Source organism: Scardinius erythrophthalmus (genome assembly GCF_964197995.2).
Source record: "Scardinius erythrophthalmus genome assembly, chromosome: 8".
In the NCBI taxonomy this organism is placed as follows: domain Eukaryota; kingdom Metazoa; phylum Chordata; class Actinopteri; order Cypriniformes; family Leuciscidae; genus Scardinius; species Scardinius erythrophthalmus.
The window spans coordinates 40,957,607-40,977,487 of NC_138228.1; the positions used below are offsets into that span (position 1 = coordinate 40,957,607).

At 36.7% G+C, this 19,881-nt stretch overlaps 1 protein-coding gene across 1 annotated transcript in view; it reads right to left on the reverse strand.

The window, feature by feature from the left end:
- The window catches only part of cntn5 (contactin 5), a 342,737-nt gene that overhangs the window by 28,193 nt on the left and 294,663 nt on the right, over positions 1 to 19,881 (reverse strand). Inside the window, exons 15-17 of the mRNA XM_081371769.1 lie at positions 10,798 to 10,918; positions 8,611 to 8,769; positions 1,078 to 1,227 (exon numbers count right to left, since the gene is read on the reverse strand). Of these exons, the coding sequence (XP_081227895.1) occupies positions 1,078 to 1,227; positions 8,611 to 8,769; positions 10,798 to 10,918 (430 nt within the window). The remainder of the gene's footprint in view (positions 1 to 1,077; positions 1,228 to 8,610; positions 8,770 to 10,797; positions 10,919 to 19,881) is intronic.

Genomic DNA, 19,881 nt, shown 5'->3' on the forward strand with positions numbered 1-19,881 from the left:
TGTCAGGCTACCCCCAGCACACCTGTCAGACGTAAATATTCAGTGGAGAATTTGGCTGCCCAACAGAGAAAATTGCATTGGGCTATTTTTGACTGGCCATTGGGCTACTGTTGTTGCACAGACCTAGCAAGTCAGACCCAAATTTATGTCACTATTCATGGAAAATCCTGCCCTGAAAATCCTTGAAGCTCTCAGACCTCACTCATCCTGCATATTTGAATTACTGTGTCACATTTACACCTGACACATGAGAACCAATGGTGTATTAGCATCATTGATGTCAAAGCAGGTGTAACATTTTGAGACGTCTTTTTTAATCTAAACAAGCGATTATCAGACAATAATCTAAAAAATTTATAATTGTTTTCTGTTCTAAAAAAAAGGTCTTGTATGATTTCTTGCATGGACCACTTTTATAGTGCTTTTTGGAGTTGTTTTGTCTTTTTCGAAGCTCAACGGCTTTATGAACTGTTATTGTATGGAAAAGTGCTACATGAAGATTCTTCAAAATTCTTCTTTTAGGCTTAGCATATGGGTTTGGGATGACAAAAGTGAGAGTAAATAATGACAGAACTATTCCGTTAAGAAGAAAAAAAACACAACCAAATGAACAGTGCAATAATTCAACTGGCTTTAAACAATACTAAAAAATTTGCATCATGTTTGTATATTGGGATTTTGTTTTTTGCTGCGTAATCGAACAGGCCTGCTGAATGTTTTTGAACCAAAGAATGTTGAAGAGAGGGTTTTGTTCTCCGTAAATAGAGAATTCTGCAGCCTCTTTGCCTGAGGGCACAAGTGACTTTCTGCTTCAGCTCAAACACAAAAACTTGTTTAAATTCATGTAAGCGGCTTATTTTCCACTTCTCCTCCAATTAAAACAGAACCAGGGTCACCCTGTATATTCAGACGGGTGACGGCAGTCGTAAAAATGTGTCACATCAAGCAGCTACACGATCCCTCGAGTGGAGGATAAACGAGGCTTGAGAGAAAACTGTTTGTTTATTTAGATTTCTGTTCTGTTGGAGGACATTTAGCTTAGTGACATTCACGGGTGAGTGAACCAATGACAAATACCTGCTTCCTTAGTGCGGACCGCTCTGGAGGGGGCGCTCGGGTCGCCTGTGCCGATGCCGTTCGTGGCCACCACCCGAAACTCGTACTCCACCCAGGGGTTGAGCTCCACTGCCATGGCGGACTCCATGCTTCCTGTCACTGGGTCTGGATCTGAGTAGAGCAAAGCGGAGAGGGACCAAAACACGTGAGGAGTCAATACAGCTTAAAACACAAGCCAACACAAGCATCTACTTTGACTAAATCCTTGTAGACTGTAGGCTTTTCAAAGCAATGTGGACTGATAGATACAGTATGCACATACAAAGTGTGAAATACATGTGACAATGCAACAATTTCACTACAATTAAGCAGTGAATAAGTGATTTTGGGGTGAAAGTTCCTTGAGTTTTCTCAATGGTTTTAAGTGAGATGAACTAAAATACTTGTATGTTAACCATGCAGAGCAACAACTCTGTTCCAAAACGCAGTAAACTGCTTTGTTTTCTACTTTCTACGTACACAGCTGACCTCTGCACAACAATGATGTACTAAAAAACATTTTTCGTTTGCGTTTTTGGAAAGTTTTGTATGCAGACAATAATGCTGTCAAATGATCCCTGTTCACACGGATCTCCAAAAATGACTGAAAAAAACGCTGTATTCTGCTGCAAGGCCAGTAGTTGGCGATATCACTTGGTAAAGAAACACTACGCACCTATAGACTGAACGTGTAATACGCATGCGCATTATTCGTGTTTTTGTAGTTTATACAGAGACAATAGCGGGATCATTTTCAAAAACTTGCATTTTCAAAAATGTGTTTTCAGCCACCCAAACCACCGTTGTTGTGTAAATGAACGGCCCAAGCTCATAAAACGTTTTCCATTTATGGATGAAAATGGTGTTGTGTAAATGCCCCCCTAAGACAGCAACCAAAATGCAGTCTTACAAGTGATTTATTTGGAACAATGTACATTAGCACATTACTAGAATATCACTGCAATGCTCTAATAAGCATAAACACACACACACACACACACCTGTGAAAATGACTGATCCCCGTTCACATGAATCTGCGAAAACGACTAAAACGCTTTATTGTGCAAAAAACTGCGCACATACGCATTCAAATACGCAAACGTAATACACATGTGCATGTCGTCACCGTTTTCACAGATTCACGTTTTTGAAGTTTACACAGAGATGATAACGGAATCTTTTTTTTTTTTTAAACCTTGCACTTTGAAACTTGCATAAACTGCATAAAATGTTTTCTGCTTTCAGTTGAAAATGGTGTCGTGTAAATTAATAGCCTAACTAATGAATTTTACAATGGAAATTAATCAAAGCTGAACTTAAACTGCACAATGACTTTCTTCTAGAGCTGCTGTACAGCCAAAACAGTCTTTGTTGCATTAATTTCCTGTTATCACTGTAAAGCTGCTTTGAAAAAGTGCTATATAAATAAAGGGTGACATGACACACACACACACACACACACACGCATTAATGGAAAGTACATTTATAAGGAATATTTCACTCCTTTTGGAACATTCTATCCATCTGTTTTCTGTGTGTCTGTCACAATGCAATGCATTCTGGGATTGCCTTCTCTAAGAACACATGCCATGCTCGTTATTTAGACAGAATAAACAATTATGCTGCCTGTGTTTTGGAACAGCCTTTGCAACGGGAGAGCATCTATGACGCTTTAAATGCTGCTTGTGTAGGCAGCTCACTAAGATGTGGAATGGAGCCAACATCTAGTTTTGTAACATCATTGATCGATTTTTGAACAACCTGACAATCAAAGCACTGAAGCATAAATCTTTACACTTCTACAACAAAGAGGAATACTTCTAATATAGAGAACAATTTCAACAGCAGAACCAGTCACAGATGCATAAACTGTCCCTCTAAACACTCAAACTTAAGATTGATGGTCATGCCCTTGTAAAAAAAGAAGTGTGCTTAATTATATTGACTCTGCACTTGTAGTGTACTTCAAATAATGACCTGCAGATAATATAATATTATACACTCATAGTGCTCTTTGGAGTAATTCAAATGAAATGTTTTACTTCAAAGTATAAATCATTATTTAATTATATTTTGTCATGCTTAACATAAGTACACTTTGATGCATTGACTAACAAGTGTATTATGTGATATTACATTTAAAGTTAATATATTTTTCAATTTCAACTTTTGTAATTAAATATACATTGAAATAAGTTTAATTACAAAAGGCATGGTGTATTTTAGTTTAACAAATGCTTGTCAGTACTTTTTGGCAGTATTACATATAATTATGTACTTAACTGGATGAATAAAAGCACTCTAAAGGTCAGCTAATTGCATGTGAAATGTTTCCGTCGCTTCTAGTAAAGTAAGTTTGTAATTTTGATTTCACTCATGGTTTGCTCTAGTTAATACATAAGAGACAACAGACACAAGATTGTGTTTGCCCAAAGGACAATCCTCATTCTACACACCTCATTTCAGTGCAGACACACACTTGGCTGAGGACCAAACCTCGGGGCTTACTTCTGTCTACAGTTACCGGCTGTACATAACCTGTGGGACCAGAGCCGTGCTCCAGGCGTGAGGTAGCGAAATGAAAAACTCCCAGATGCTCTCCGCAAAATTTCTCTCTTCCCCCCTCCGGCTTACCCTGCCTTATCTCACTGTTTCTCTTCTTCACCCTCTCTATACTTTCTTTCCTTCAGTATTTTATTTTTTCTCTCCCTCGTTGACCACACATGCCTTGATTTACCTTGAATTCCTCTGAGTTTTTCATTTTCGGTTTTACTGGTATGTCAAAAAAAAAAAAAAAAAAAAAACCTAACATTCGTATTGCCACTGGCTCCAGGGCTTTTAAAAGATCACTGTTGTATAAGAATCCCGAAAGGTGCTGAAGAGCAACATTGGCGCGACCAATGGTGTAACTTTAGGGTGGGTCTATATGTTTGTCTGACCAATGACAGGAAACCTGTTTAAAAAATGTCATAAGGTTGCCTTTCTGTTTTATATCCTATTATTTACATACTGTTTTCCTATTTAAACTATCAGTCCATCCATCCATCTTAGTGCAGGGCTCGCAAAATCGCCTGCCTGACGTCCCGGGGCTATTGTGTTTTCCAGTCGGGCTACCAAAATGCATAACCGGCCTGCCCGACGGGCTATCTGAAATAGTGTTCGCTTCAGTCTTGTTATAATCAGATTCAGCGCGTTCTTCATCTTCAATCTGCAGCGGCGCCGAGCAGAGCGCACGTCAGAGACAGAGGACAGGGTGTGTGTGTGTGTGTGTGTGTGTTCATCTGAGTCTCAATGGTCTGTCACTCCTCGTCAGTGTCAGAATATTTGAGATGATCAATCAAATCAAAGTAGGCGGGATTTATGTTCACAGAAGCTGCTGAGCGCGAATTTGAGCAGAGCGACTGACGCTTCAGTTTACAGTCAAGTGTGAGATAAGATGTACATAGCTAAACTAAACATTTCACATTTGACAGCTTTTTAGGTCATAAATGTGAAACGAATGACAAAAATAATCAGGCAAACGATTTCGTTTGAAACAAATATACTTTTGTCGAATTTCGCCATTTTGAACTGAAAATAGGCCTATGTAACGTGAATCATGTAAGTTAATGTAATAATTAGTTTACGGTCACTGTGAGGGGACAAGAAACATTAACAAAGCCGTTTTCATCATGTTAGGCATAAAATTAATAATGAATGTGTACATGTTGAGAATTAATATAATACAATTTGTAGCCTTCAGTAAATTAAAAAAGTTCAGCTTTAGGAGGGGAAGAGACTGAGAGAAAAAGAAAGAGTGATGGATAAGAAGTGAGAGCAGGTATTGACGAATAATCTACTGCCTGCTGACATGGTTTTAATTAAAGCTAATGTTTATCCAATTTTTTTGGCCTTCAAAACATCTTAAAATGCACATACGTAGATCAGAGAAATCGAAAATTTTCCCGAAAATTTCCCCGAACCCCCCTGACTAACCTACCTCACATTCGGGACCTCAGTGATGATAAAACCCTGCCATCTGCATGTTAATGAAACTAGTTAATAGTGAGCATTAGACCCTAAACTAAAGTGTTACCCTCATTGGGGGCTGAGCCACCGACACAGACTGATTCATGTTCCACTGGTCACACACACTTCAGTTCAGTTAGAACCAGATGCATATTTGTATTGATGATTCTAATTTGATTATTTTATATCCAATATACCAAAATCTGAAGAGTGCCTGCCCGAAGGGCTACCAGCCATTTTGAAATTTTGCGAGCCCTTTAGTGGCTAAAAAACAACACACTAACTCTCAGTTTTAAATGAACAGTGGCAGTGTTTATATAATCCGTGTTGATTATATAAACGCTTTCAATGTTAATTTAACACTGGGGGTTAGTGTGTTGTTTTATTTCATTGGATGCATACAGCATGATGAGGTCATGTGACAACAGTAGCATACTACTGTAGAAATGTTTATCATTGCATAATGTCTACATACTAATTTTGTGTACTAAACAGTGTATGTATATGTGGCGAGCAGGACGAGGTCGAGGGCCGTGGGAGGACGGCGCGAGATCGGTGGCGTAATTGTGATGAGCTACACCTGTGAGACGCACCGGTCTCGCATCTCTCACGGAGGAGCGGAGGCATAAAGGAGGAGCGACGACAGTGAAGAGCGAGAGAGGACAGGCCTGTGTTTTAGTTCATGTTTTGTTTCTGTTTGTGTTGCCAGCAGTCGTCCGTGAGGGGCTGCTGGCTTTTACTTTCATTTTTGTATTTGTGGATTTATTTATTAAAATATGTTGAATGTTCGCCGGTTCCCGCCTCCTTCTTCCCGTACCAACAAACCCCGTTACAGTATAGTATTCTAATCTGAGTATATATAAAAAAAGTACTTTTACATATTAATGAAATAAAAGGCCAGCGCACCTAGAGTACACTTTCATTACTGTTTCATAACACTCTTAAGTAAAAAGTGGACTTTGTAAATGTCAAATAATTTAAAGTACATTTTAATCCAATGTTTAATCGTTTGTTGTGCTTTATGCGATTGACTAACATGCCAAAGCACATCTAACATACACAAGTACTTAATTAAAATTTAACTGTAGTGTGTTACTACATATAAAGTTAATATAATTCAAATGTACTAAATTGCATTCATTACAATTTATTATTAATTGCATAAAAACATGAAACACAAGTTTCAATAGAAATTACACAATTAAAGTAGTTTACCACAAATGCTTGTCAGTAAATTCGTCAGTACATCTTAACCAAAGACAAGTAATTATGAAATTACATATACAGATGTACTAAAGTCTTACTTAAGAGGGTCAAAAATGCACTTTAAAGTCTTCTATTGGATTTAATATAAATTTCAACATAATAGATTTTAATTTAGTAGTAAAAGAATATACCTTAATGTGAACTGAATGTGAAGTAAATGATTTAGTATGCTAGTCTGAAGGGCTGTCTGAACTCTACACCACATCTGTGCAGTTGCAAAAGTCAAACTCTTCTAGTTTGTTTCATCCCCAACGGTCTTTGCTGCTCATGTTGCCTCAAATCTCTATTGGAAATGAATGACACTATTTTGAATGAACGCATCATTTGGCCTATTCCTTATCTAGGGGAAGGCACAGTAAAGAACATTAAGTGGCAACAGTGTTTAAACACTATAAAGTAAACATTTTCATATCTACCTCTTTGTTGTAATCTGAATAGGTTCAACACATAGCATTGTGTGCACACTACTTGTGCCTTATCTCTCTCTTACTCCCATCCGTGTGGAATGTTCAGATGGAAAAGAACAATTATCAAGACTACAAAAGTGCATAAAACTTAGCAATTATCCCAAGTTGACTTCTAATGTTTGAACAGATGACACAAAAAGCTGTTGTCTTTGGATAATGGCAGATAATTACAAGCGGTATTATTGTCAGGGTACCCAAAATAAAGCCTTTTAACTCCTGATAATGATGGAAAAATATAGTGAGAGTCTTATTGATCTGACAAATTACTTAAAAAAAAGAGCTGGATAATTGGGTGAATTTAAAAAGCATGTCACGAATATCTCTAGATGTTCTAAAATATTTAACAATGTTGTTATTCCTGTTCGTTGTGTAAATTTTTTTCTTTTGATTTCGCGATAAATTATGAACCAATTCAAGCTGATGGGAAAGTTAGGTTATTCTTTATAACTAGTTAATTCATATATCATGAATTGTAGTCTCTACATTGTTAAAGTGCCCCTATTGTGCTATTTTAAAAGTTCCTAATTTTGTTTTGGAGGTCTCCTACAACAGGTTTATAAGCATCAAAGGTATATATATAAAAAAAAAAAAAACTTTTCTCATAATATACATTGCATATCACCAAATTTTTCAACGATTCTCAAATGACTCGTCGGATGAATCAGTCTGTCTAAATTCCTCCTTTCGCGAGGGCCGGATGATCTAGTCTGTTGTGATTGGTCTACAGTGCTTGTCAGAAGCTAAACGTCCATTACCATAACTGAACTTCAGCTGAGGCTTCCTCAATCCGACTCGTTTAGGCGGTTCAGAGTCGATTCTTTCTTTAGGAAGCCAGTAACTTTATCTATCGTGCACTTTCGACTTTATAATAACTGACACCTGACGTGGAGCGGGTTAAAATGACAATATGAATCATTATGTTTAATTAGTGTTGGTTTACAGCTTTGTTTGAGCACTAAATTGCTAAAATTGTGTAATAAAGACAATTTGACCCCCTGTTCTAAAGTGAAAAGTATATTCACATTAATTATTTATTTGCATGGCACTCATTGAGTGATGTTCAAGTTTATTCACTAGGATAAGCCAATAATTATGGCTAAGTTGCCAGTAATACAGTACTACTAAAGACCATTTCTGGTATGTTCATGCTTAACTACCGCATAAATAATGCCTAACAACAATCTTTAACTACTGGTGTGGTAATGCTTAACTACCACATGATTATGGACCCTTAAAATAACTACCAAACTCACTATTTGTACACAATGTATTAACAATGTAGAGACTTCAATTTAAACTAATAGTTTATAAATGATTTATAAGTATCACTGTATACTTATTATAAAGTGTTTCCAAAAAAGGTAACCTACTACTGACCTTCAAATTAATTTGCCATTAGATTTCAGCCGGTGACATTTACAAAAGCACAACAGACATTTAATACAGCCCCACTGTGCTCTTGCCACACATCCTTACAAACAGATGGGAGGAAAAGTCAACTCCCAGAGCTTGAGTCTGCATTCAGAGACACTGTTAGCAGTCATATGCTGAACGCTTTGGAGTGAGGTCTTATAGAACAAGACATATAGAAGTACTTGAGTCACTGACCATTAAAACTTAAACTTTTATAATGAGCTAGATCAATCGTAGTCCATAATTGTAATACATAGATATGCTTGTATATTTGATTATGATTCGAATTGCATCACATCATTTGCATCACTTAAACACACCCAGCATAAACTGTGACATTAACATGTATGGAAGTGATTACCGGTTTTCACTGTTTGCCAGCCCAGAGAGACCGGGCTACGTGCCTGTACATTGTAGGTGGTGATTGGACTGTGGTTGTCAACGCCGTGGCTCCATGACAACGTTGCAGTGGTATCCGTGATCTCCTCTACAATCACCACTCCAGGAGGTCCAGGAGGGCCTGAAAGAAAGAAAAAAAACCTCAGTCAGTCACACTACAATAAAAGATACGTTTGACAGACAACCTACCAAGTGCGAACACACCCTAAATGTAAACGTTAGTCTCGGTGTAATTAGCATTCACAAATTTCGAGAAACTCTGCACATGTGTCTACATGTAGAATTCAAACTTCACTCAATCTCTAATCAAACGAACAAGTGAACTTGCAAAGACCATAGAAGGATTTTGTATGACAGATCTCTCTGCAAGGATTTCAAGAACCTGCTCTCGTTCCTCTTTGTGTCTATTATGGTAGTGCGCCAGTCCTCTTAGGCATGGTTGAATGGTGAAATGTTTTTATTTCTGTTTTTATACGTGCTCCTGCAGCCTCCTCAGTAAATGTAATCTGTGTGAGCAGAAACCGCAACTGGCTCAAGAGGAAAGAGTTGTAACAGAGAGGCTGACAGCTGCTTCGGCCAATGAAAGTCAATGTTCTGTGCGGTTTGAAAGGGGATGTGTTAAAAGGATGGACTGAAAGGAGCCTTTGCATTCGAGGATATTAATATGCATGGTGAGACACCATGGCAGCAGTATTATGGGTTTCTGTTTCAAGTCTGGATGTAGACCACATAAGGGTTTTCTTGTCTGAGTGTAAGCAGTGCACATGTGGAAGAGAAGAGGCCAACATCATGAACACACACGTGGCTGAAGGTCCGGTAAGGCAGACAACACGTTTCTTTGTAGGCCAACAGTGTTTAAAGCATGGATAGGCTAATGACTGTTTGTTTACGAAGGAATCGTACACATCAAGCTGTGGGGAGAGAAGTAATATACTGTATTCCACAAAAAAATGTATTCAGTAGGAAATAATGGGCGAGATTTTATTTTGTGCATTATGATTTGTTTGGATGGTGAAAGCAGGTCATGCTATGATTTGGTTAATATTGATATGCAACTCTGGTTACCTCAGCAGGAAAGAAAAGTATTTTTCTCAACCTTTGTCCAACACAATATTTTCAAGGCTAAAATATTTCCTTTGGTATTTCTGCTGTAATAATTACAGTGCTGTTTGTTTTCAAATAGTTTTGATATCATTTTAGTAATCAAGCATATTTATTTTGTATGATTCTGCAATATTCAAGATTTTGATTCTGTATGATTTGCAATAAAAATAATAGTTAATGGAGGATTTTTTTTTACATTTTAGCATTTTAATAAAGTTTTAATTATTATTTAAAGTCATCCTGTGGCCCCCTACAACCAGTTGTAAACCACATTTTACTGAAAGATCATGAAAGCTCTTCATTTCTATTTCAATTTCTAGTCAGGTTTAAAATCCTTTAAACATTATATTTGGCATACTAATCCAGTAGTTGCAATCAGCTTTAATTTCTTAAAATCTAACAAATTATTTTAGGTAAGGATGTGGTGGAACAGGAGATTCACATCATGGATGCAAATCTGCAGTATCTGTGTGATGCTATCATGTCAATATGGACCAAAATCTCTGAGGAATGTTTCCAGCACCTTGTTGAATCTGTGCCACAAAGAATTAAGGTAGTTCTGGAGGCAAAAGGGGGTCCAACCTGGTACTAGCAAAATATACCTAATAAAATGGCTGGTGAGTGTGTATTATTTTTCCCCACCCATATAATCTTGATTATATGGGTGCATATGTCAATAACAGTTGTCCTTAACATAATTTTGACATGCTAATTCATTGATAGGTAATAATGAAGGGTGGGACTTTTATCCATACTGATTTGATTGAACTGTTTAATAGTTTATGTATATAAAAAACGTTTTATTTACAATATTCACACAACCTTGGCTCATTTAGCAGAATTGTAGTATGGAATATTCCGAAAACAAACATCTGTTTCTTTTTAAAAAAAATGCAGAGCAATAAATCATGAATCATGCACAATACAAATGGTACATTTAATCAGAAAGTCAACAGGGTCAATTTGATTTCGTGTTGTTTGTAAAGATGTTGTAATCACAGTTTTTGATTATGAGCTGCAATTTATACTTTGCAATTCTCCTCACCTCTTACTAGCAGCTCAGCTTCTGCAAGTACACTGTCCGCACTCGTCTGAGCACGGCAGCCATATTTCCCAGCATGCTTCAGGAGGATGCTTCTGATCATCAGGTCTGCTGTGGAGGTCTGCTAAATGGAGGGAAAGTACAAAGGGAAACAGAGAAGTGAGATAAAGAGAGAAATAGACCTCCATGCAGTGTTTGACACCTGAGCAATGGGCTGCTGCTAGCCGCTATTGGCTTGTGTGGATTAAGAGATTCCTGTTCGGTTTAAGAGCACGCCATTACTTTCCTCAATCTGCTCTTCTCTGGAAATGAGAAACGCCCCAGGCAAGACTGCAAATAATTCAAGGTCTACAGGCAGCTCTTTAGTACTGGGGCTGATTAAAATTACAGCACATGAATCAGACAGCTGGGTGCTGCGCCACTGTCTGCCATGTACTGTCTCGATGAATATGTGTTGCCTCTGAGGAATATTCTGGATACCTCACCTCAAAAATATAATAGAAAAAAAGAAACTGTAGTTATATTTGACATACAAAAAACTAGGGATGCACTAGGGAAAATTTTGGCCGATACGATAATTCTTTATACATTCGAAAGCCGATGACTGATATATAATCTAAATCCAAACTTTTACATTAAAATCCATGTCCCAAGCACACAATTATAATGTTCTCATTACAATTTGATGTAGCCTATACCCTTTTCAAAGTGATTCCAATCATATTTTAAGCAATTCAAAACCGTCATGGCGAACAGTGCGCATCTGAAGTGTCTCAGCTGAAGGAAATAATACATTATTTATCTGCTTTAATATATTGGCCAAACTTTCTTATTGGGCCGATAACGATAACATTAAAAATGAACATATATCGGCCGATACTAACATGGTGGCCAATATATCGTGCATCCCAACAGAAAACAAAAACTATTTTTGGTTTTGGCAGGACAAATGAGTAGTAATACAGTATATGAACACTTCAGATACTACTATAAACTAATATGGAAACAAGTTTTACTAATCAGTCGGTAATAGCAAATTTAGGTTTGAGACTGTCCCATATTAGCTAATCAATAGTGCCCTCATTAAAAACTAATAACTAACTATGATAAATTATTGAGAGTTACCAATTAATTACTTATCACATCATTAACCTCAGTCTGAAATGTGAGCGATTGTCTTTTTTTACTCTGAACGTAGTCATAAAATGCATCCCTAAATACTCAAGTGTTACCTAGTCACTCTTCAAGAACTAGTAGTGATTTGGACCATAAGTCCATTAGACCATGAGTGACTAGATACAGTACTACTTGAGTAATTGTGATGCATTTTATGACGACATTTTGTACCCCTTGTTACCCTACTGCTCATTTGTCCTACATTACTTCCTGCATTACCTATGAATGACTGGAGTTGCAAAGTTAATTATAGCTAGTAGAATGTTTAGATTTTTGAAATAAGCAACCAAAATGAAAAAATAGTTACTTTCATAGTAAAGTTTATATTTTTTTAGTTGACATCTAGTGCAATATTATTTATAGTCAACAAAATGTCTAAAGGGCACCATCCAAATGTCTAACTAAATGAATGAACTAACAGAATTTACCCCAAAATATTAGCCTAGAAATCTAGACGCACCCTAGCGGCAGCAAAATGTATTTCGCAGCCAGGTACGTCTAGCAACTCTCAATAAACCTTCTCGCTGCAAAAACCCAGATTGGGTCAGGCCAATCACGTTGTGTATAGAGTAGGCGGGGGCGGTCTTAACATACACGACAGAGTTGCGACGGTTACCTGGCTGCTGCTACTTGAAAACAAAGAATGGCGGCTGCTGATGGAGAACAACGGTCTTTCGAATCAGCTTTGGCCGTGACTCTGGAGGACTTGGAGTTAAGTTTTTCTTTGAGAAAAGAGCAAAGAACGGCACTTAAGTCATTCTTAAAAAAAGGAAGATGTGTTCGTCGTTTTGCCGGCCAGATATGGCAAAAGTTGAATCTATCAACTAAGCTCCGCTGTTGGGAAAACGCTCTGGTTGGTTGAAGCGCTGTCCTATTGCGTGCAGAGGGAATTTGAAAGACAGCCGTTTATCCCGCCCCTCGGAGTGAGCCGTGACTATGGTAAGTTTCCAGACCTAACATCTTGATGTAGGTCTGGCTTGCCAGGCTACCAAAATATGGGTAAATAAAATGTAATTGCAAATTAAAAACGGATTTGTGTGATTGATATTTTCCTCGAAACACTTTAAACACCGGCATTAGTACTTCTCGGTATAAAAGTCTATCATGTCTAAAAGTTTCTACGACAAAAGAACATGAGATTTGAGCCTCTAAGTCTAAATTAATTAATGGGACATTAAAATGTACCATATTAGTGCAAAATGCCTACTGCATTAAAAGAAAATACATATCTCAAAAAAAAAAAAAAAACCTATAGTAGACAATAACCTCCACAAACTCTCTCTCTCTCTCTCTCTTTTTAACTTTATACTCTCTTTTCCATTGAAATGAAAATGTGCTATGAATATTCTAGTAAACTCTGCCTACTCTGGATGTTTTTGCTGAACAGGCATTTTCTGGGGTTCATGAGAAAATCCTTTGGTTCAAGTGTCTCATAAAGTATTCATTAACACTGAAAAGCTAGCGACAACATGAGAACGACATGCAAAAATAAATAATTCAGGTTACATGACTGTCATGCAAATAGGTCTGTTAATGTACCTCGATGGTGGAATGAACATCAGTTGAGTCCCTCTATACAGATCATTCATACGGAAGCTTATTTCCGTCACAGAATAAAAAATAATCGCACAATTTTGAGTTTACATCTCACATTTCTGACTTTTTTTTCTCACCATTGCGAGTTTACATGGCTGTGATATAAAGTTGCAAATGCGAGTTATAACGTCAAAATTGCGGGATATAAAGTCGCAATTGCGTCTTATTGTCAGAATTGTGAGATATAAACTCGCAATTGCGAGAAATAAACTCCAATTCTAAGGAAAAGAACTAACTTTTTTCCTTTAGAATTGCATGTTTATTTCTCACAATTTTGACTTTATAGCACGCAATTGGGAGATATAAAGTCAGAATTGCATGATATTAAGTCACAATTGCGTGTTATAAAGTCAGAATTGCAATTGTGACATTATAACAAGCAATTCTGACTTTGTATCTTGCAATTCTGAGAAATAAAGTCAGAACTGCGAGATGTAAACTCGCAATTATGAGATAAAAAGTTGCAATTATCTTTTAAAATGTTTTCATATGTGGCGGAAACAAAGCTTCCATACATTCATGCACTTGACTAACTCTAACCTATTAAAAAATTTAATTTTTTTAAGGTTGTGTGTCATTCAGAATTGAACAGAGTTTACTTCCTGTACAATTCCTGAATTTAAACAGGATCAAGAATTATCATTTGAATTTATTTGAAAATTAGGAAGTAGAATTAAATATGTTTTAATCTCATTTGCATGTTGATTTGGATGAAAGCATCAGCTAATTTAGAGCAAAAAGGAACAATAAATGGACAATTTAATCAGCTAATTTTACATAAATTACTCACTAAACAACCCTAACACCCAGTTACTGTAGCTGCTGTGCCAATTAGCAATTAAACCCATTGTGGGATAATCGAATATAACACCTCTAAAATGCAGGCTAACATGACACATGTACTATATCTTCCCACATCAGGTCACAGAGCATTTTTAACAGTGACAGTTTCATGGCAGATTGGTGCTCAGTGATGCTGTGAAGGGAACCAAATGATATTGTCAGCCGGAAGGAAGACTGAAATATGCCTATAATATGATACTGAGAGGACTCAAGATGGTTTGAGCTTAATTGTGTCAGCTGGAGCTGAAGATGTGGAGTGATCAGTACCTATTAGGTGTTACATGAATGCATGCGTGAGATGAGGTGACTTCATGATTTTATGTAGTTTATGTTGTCATCAAAGCCAGCAAATCAAATTGTTGAATGTTCTCAAGGAAGGGCTGACTAGTTGTCCAGAATCCTATTAGTGAGTTTGACAACCCAATGAACACCATTAGAAAATATGCTCCAATGTTGAAAATGTTGCTGCTTAACTTTTTTTGTGGAAACAGTGAAATACTACCATTCAAAAGTCTGGTTCTAAGATATACTCCATAACTTATTTTTTTATCTCCATACTTTTATTCAGCGAGGGCACATTAAATTGATCAAAAGTAACAGTTAATCCATTGATAATGTTACAAAAGATTTCTATTACAAACAAATGCTGGTGTTTTGAACTTTCTATTTATTTAAAGAATCCTGAAAAAAAAAAAACTGCTTTGCCATCACAGGAATACATACATATATATATATATATATATATATATATATATATATATATATATATATATATATATATATATATATATATAAAGTTGTTTTAAATTGTAATAAAATTGTACTGTTTTTACTGTATTTTTGTTCAAATAAATGTGCTCTGTGAGCATAAGAGACTTCTTTCAAAAACATTATGATATGAAGTAAAGATCATGTTCCATGAAGCTATTTTGTAAATTTCCTACCGTAAATATTATATAATATAATAATATATAATATATATAATAATATTATTATAATTTTGTGAGTGAACGCAGCAAAATCGCGAACATAAATGGACACCTTTAAAGGCTATTTTCTCAATGTTTCGCTTTTTTTTGCACCCTCAGATTCCAGATTTTCAGATAGTTGTATCTCGGCCAAATATTGTCATATCCTAACAAACCATTTATTCAGTTTTCAGGTGATGTATAAATCTCAATTTCATCAAATTGACCCATGTGACTGGTTTTGTGGTCCAGGGTCACATTATATAAAACACAACAGTTTTGCCTATTCAAAAGTAAAAAACAAAACAAAAACAAATTCTTCATCAGTTGCTTCTCTCACAGATGTGGTTAAAAAAATAATAGTAATACTAAATTCAAAGCAATCCAAAGCACAACAGATGCCTGTGCATGTGAAATCACTTCATTCGATGATTTTGTGGCGGCAGAAAGCCTGTTGATGCGCTGTAATCAGGGAGTGTTCTCGAGAGTATGTGGAGCTGCTGCTCCTCTGAGACTCTGATAAACATGATGGTGTGATTCACAGCGGGTCTTTCATCATGATGACATACGGTCCTAGCTGACCTTTCACTGGATTGATTCTCACTCCAGTTAAAGCAGGATTTGGTGCAATGTGGCATCTCTAAAATAAGTAACTGAGACTCCATCTGTTCAGGAGCAACAGAATGAAGATAGAGTTATGATACTGTTTTCAAAAACCATGTGAGCAGATACATACTTGAAAATTCATTTTTAACTGTTTATTTTGTTTCCACTTTTTTTGGCATTAATGCCATTCAATTAATGACATTCAAAATACGAGCGTAGGGAAGCAGAGAGAGAGTTTGTCACCATGTGTGTCAACCAGATTGGATTATTTACAATATTATCATATTTGTAGTATTAATAATATGATCACGGTTATCGCCAATACTGGTATACTGCGCCACTCTTGATGCCAATAATTTAAAAATCGTTAATTGCTAGTGATATACCATACATATTGATGATTTATGAAAAAGAGTTCACTGTTTGAATTAAAGTTGATATTTGTAGCCGCCAATATCAACCAAACCAAGTTCAAATCAAAATGCTGATATTGAGAGGTGATCGAAAAAAAGTTTAGTTTCAATTGGAAAAAAAGCTCTTATATTTCCTCCTTCCAATATTAGCCAAATGAGGTATATGCCAATAATGGACAAAATACTAATACTGACAGCTAATATACAACCAAAATATACAACATAAGCTAATTAGAAAAATTTTACCTACACTTGAACAAAAACATACCTATACAAACAATTTACGGCCATTTCCAGCTAAAATGACCAGTACTGGCAGTAAAACTCCAACAACTTTCATTCATTTTCACACAAATTATGATTACAAGGGCAGATTATCAATAAATAAAGACTTATGTATGCGTTTTTCCTTGCACAATACTATGAAATGACCTCAAAACACTTTTACCATAGTACATGATTTGTAAACTTAAACTAAAGCCTGTAGTTTCACTTGCCATCACAGGTTTAAATATTATCTTCTATTAAAGGAACACTCCACCGTTTTTTGAAATAGGGCTTATTCACCGTCTTTCCTACATTTAATGCTCAATGCATGCATTGTTTTAGTTTGGCAGCGCCACCGCTAGCTTAGCTTAGCATAATGAATGGAATCCTTTGTTGCCAGCTAGCATGTCGAGAGTAAAAGTGATAAAAAAATAAAAAAAATTAAAGCTGCAAGCAGCGATGAAAAGGGCCCTCGCACCCCTGCCACCGCCACCCGGCACCTTTAGGAAAGGCCTTAAGATTACACTCACCAAATTTGAAGAGGATCAGATCAAAACTGTAGGAGTTTGTTAAAGTACAACATCAGGAAATGGCAAAAACTGCCCAAAATCTGACAGGAAGTTCAAAATAACTGACTTCCTGTTGTGTTTAGGGCTATGCTCCAAGAGACTTTTTTGTAGGTATTGGGTCTTTACATGTGTGTACCAAATTTCATACCTGTACGTGAAACGTCGAGCCGGGGCAAAATGTAGGGGCAATAAGTAAGCCATTTTGCCCCACCCAATTTTTAAAACCACATCACACGTAAATTGTCACCACTTCTGAAGCGTGTGCAAAGTTTCATGATTTTTCGAGCACGTTTTGTATTTGCCACACTTCCTGCTACCAGCAGGTGGTGCTATTGCTATAATCATAATGAGCATTGGCATGTGTTCAGGACAGGACTCTTATCAAACATGTGAAGTTTGTGGCAGATTGAAAATTGTATGCCTGAGTTACTGCAGGCTGTCTGTGGTTGCCTAGCAACATCAGAACTGCAAGCAACATTAATATTGAACTTATCTGATCATGCATATATCACCAAAAGGCCGAAATTGGGTGAACTAGTGCAAAAAATGCCCGTGCAAAATCAGTTTTTGTGTGTGTTTTTAGTAATTGTTGGTTTGGTGTGTGCTCATTGTTACAATTACACAGCAAAAGTTCAGTGACATTTTTATTTGTGCATGGTAAAAAGCACACAGTGAACTCCGAGAAAACGCTATGCTTGAGCAAACAGTTTGTGAATAGGCAACTACAAATGATGCCCGTGAAAGAGACTGTGAACGCATTGAATAGGATATGTTTAGTTGGTGAATAGCATAGGCTACTATTACACAGTAGCGACAACGTTAAGCGCACCAGAATGAAATATAATATTCAGAAGTAAACACTAACAGCATAGCTGACTTACAGATTCAGTTTACATCCACAAATGAATAAGCACCTCGATTCAGGGAGCAGTGCAAAGTGCCCGTGCAAAATCAGTTTTTGTGAGCTGATCGCCGTCAAAAAAGTTCAGGAGATATTTCTTGCGATGGCAATATGATCAAAAATAACTTTATATTGATTCAATGGATTAATAGCATTTAAAAAAAAAAAAAAAGTCATGAATTTATTGCATTTTTGGGAAAAAATAATCCGTTTTTATAATAAATCTTAAAAAATTCAAATCCAGATTTTGATTTTCAATGTTGTTATAACCTAAAGATGCTATGTGAAAGTTTGAAACAGAAAATAGTGGTTTTCACACATTTAGTGGTTATCTCACATTCGAGAGATATGCGAATAACACACAGACAGACAGACGGACGTTTCTGTAATTTATAGATAGATGGATTTATCACGTTCGGGAACCAAACTATAATATTCAGAAGTAAACAGTGTAGCTGACTGAGTGTTTATGTCAGAATGTTTATTTTTAAACCACAGCCTTCTTGGGGCTTCTTTGACCGATACAACTCTCTAATGTCAGAATGTTTATTTTTAAACCACAACCTTCTAAAAATGATATATTTAACGATATCTTTTGCATTTCTCATCCAAACAATGTCAAACTTGGCACTGCACTTACTCGTGCCCGTGGCAAGACACCTGTCGAGTTTGAAATCAATCGGACTAACGGTTCGAGAGATATGCGAGGAACAGACACACACACACACAGACAGACAGACAGACAGACGTTCCTGTAATTTATAGATAGATGTTTGTCAGGCCGCCGAGGGCACACCCTTCGACGAAAACTCTAGATCTTCGCAATTTAACGTCACAAAGGCCTTAAGATTACACTCACCAAATTTGAAGAGTATCAGATCAAATCTGTAGGAGGAGTTCGTTAAAGTACAACATCAGGAAATTACGAAAAATGCCCAAAATCCAGGAGGAAGTTCAAAATAGCTCACTTCCTGTTGTGTTTAGGGCTATGCTCCAAGAGACTTTTCTGTAGGTATTGGGTCATTACATGTATGTACCAAATTTCATACCTGTACGTGAAACCAGGAGCCGGGGCAAAATGTGGGGGCAATAATTTACCGAATTTGCCCCCCACAATTCTGAAAACCATATCACACGTAAATTTTCACCACTTCTGAAGCGTGTGCAAAGTTTCATGAGTTTTCGAGCATGTTTAGGCCCTCTAAAAAGCGATTCACTTTGGAGAAGAAGAATAATAATAAACGGAGCAAAAACAATAGGGTCCTCTCACCATCGGTGCTCGGGCCCTAATAAACTAATTACTTCTTGTGGCCTGCGTATTCACACCGAGTACAAATAGCAATGCAGATAAAGACTAGGCGATTTCCTAGGCAGATATCGACTTGAGACTATACTGGGGTGAAGCACAGGCGAAGCACTGCTACTTGGGCGCAGAGATATCACGCAACACCACAAGAAGTAATTCGTTTTGTTTTTTGTTTTTTTTTTTAATCACTTTTACTCATAACATGCTAGCTGGCAACAAAGGATTCCATTTATTATGCTAAGCTAAGCTAGCGGCGGTGCTGCCAAACTAAAACAATGCATGCACTGAGACAAAAATGCGTTTGCCCACCTATCTAAATGTAGGAAAGACGGTGAATGAGCCCTATTTAAAAAAAAACGGTGGAGTGTTCCTTTAAAATCAGCCAGATATATTTAAAAACATATATTTGCAAATTAATAAATAAAGCCATTATTGACCAACA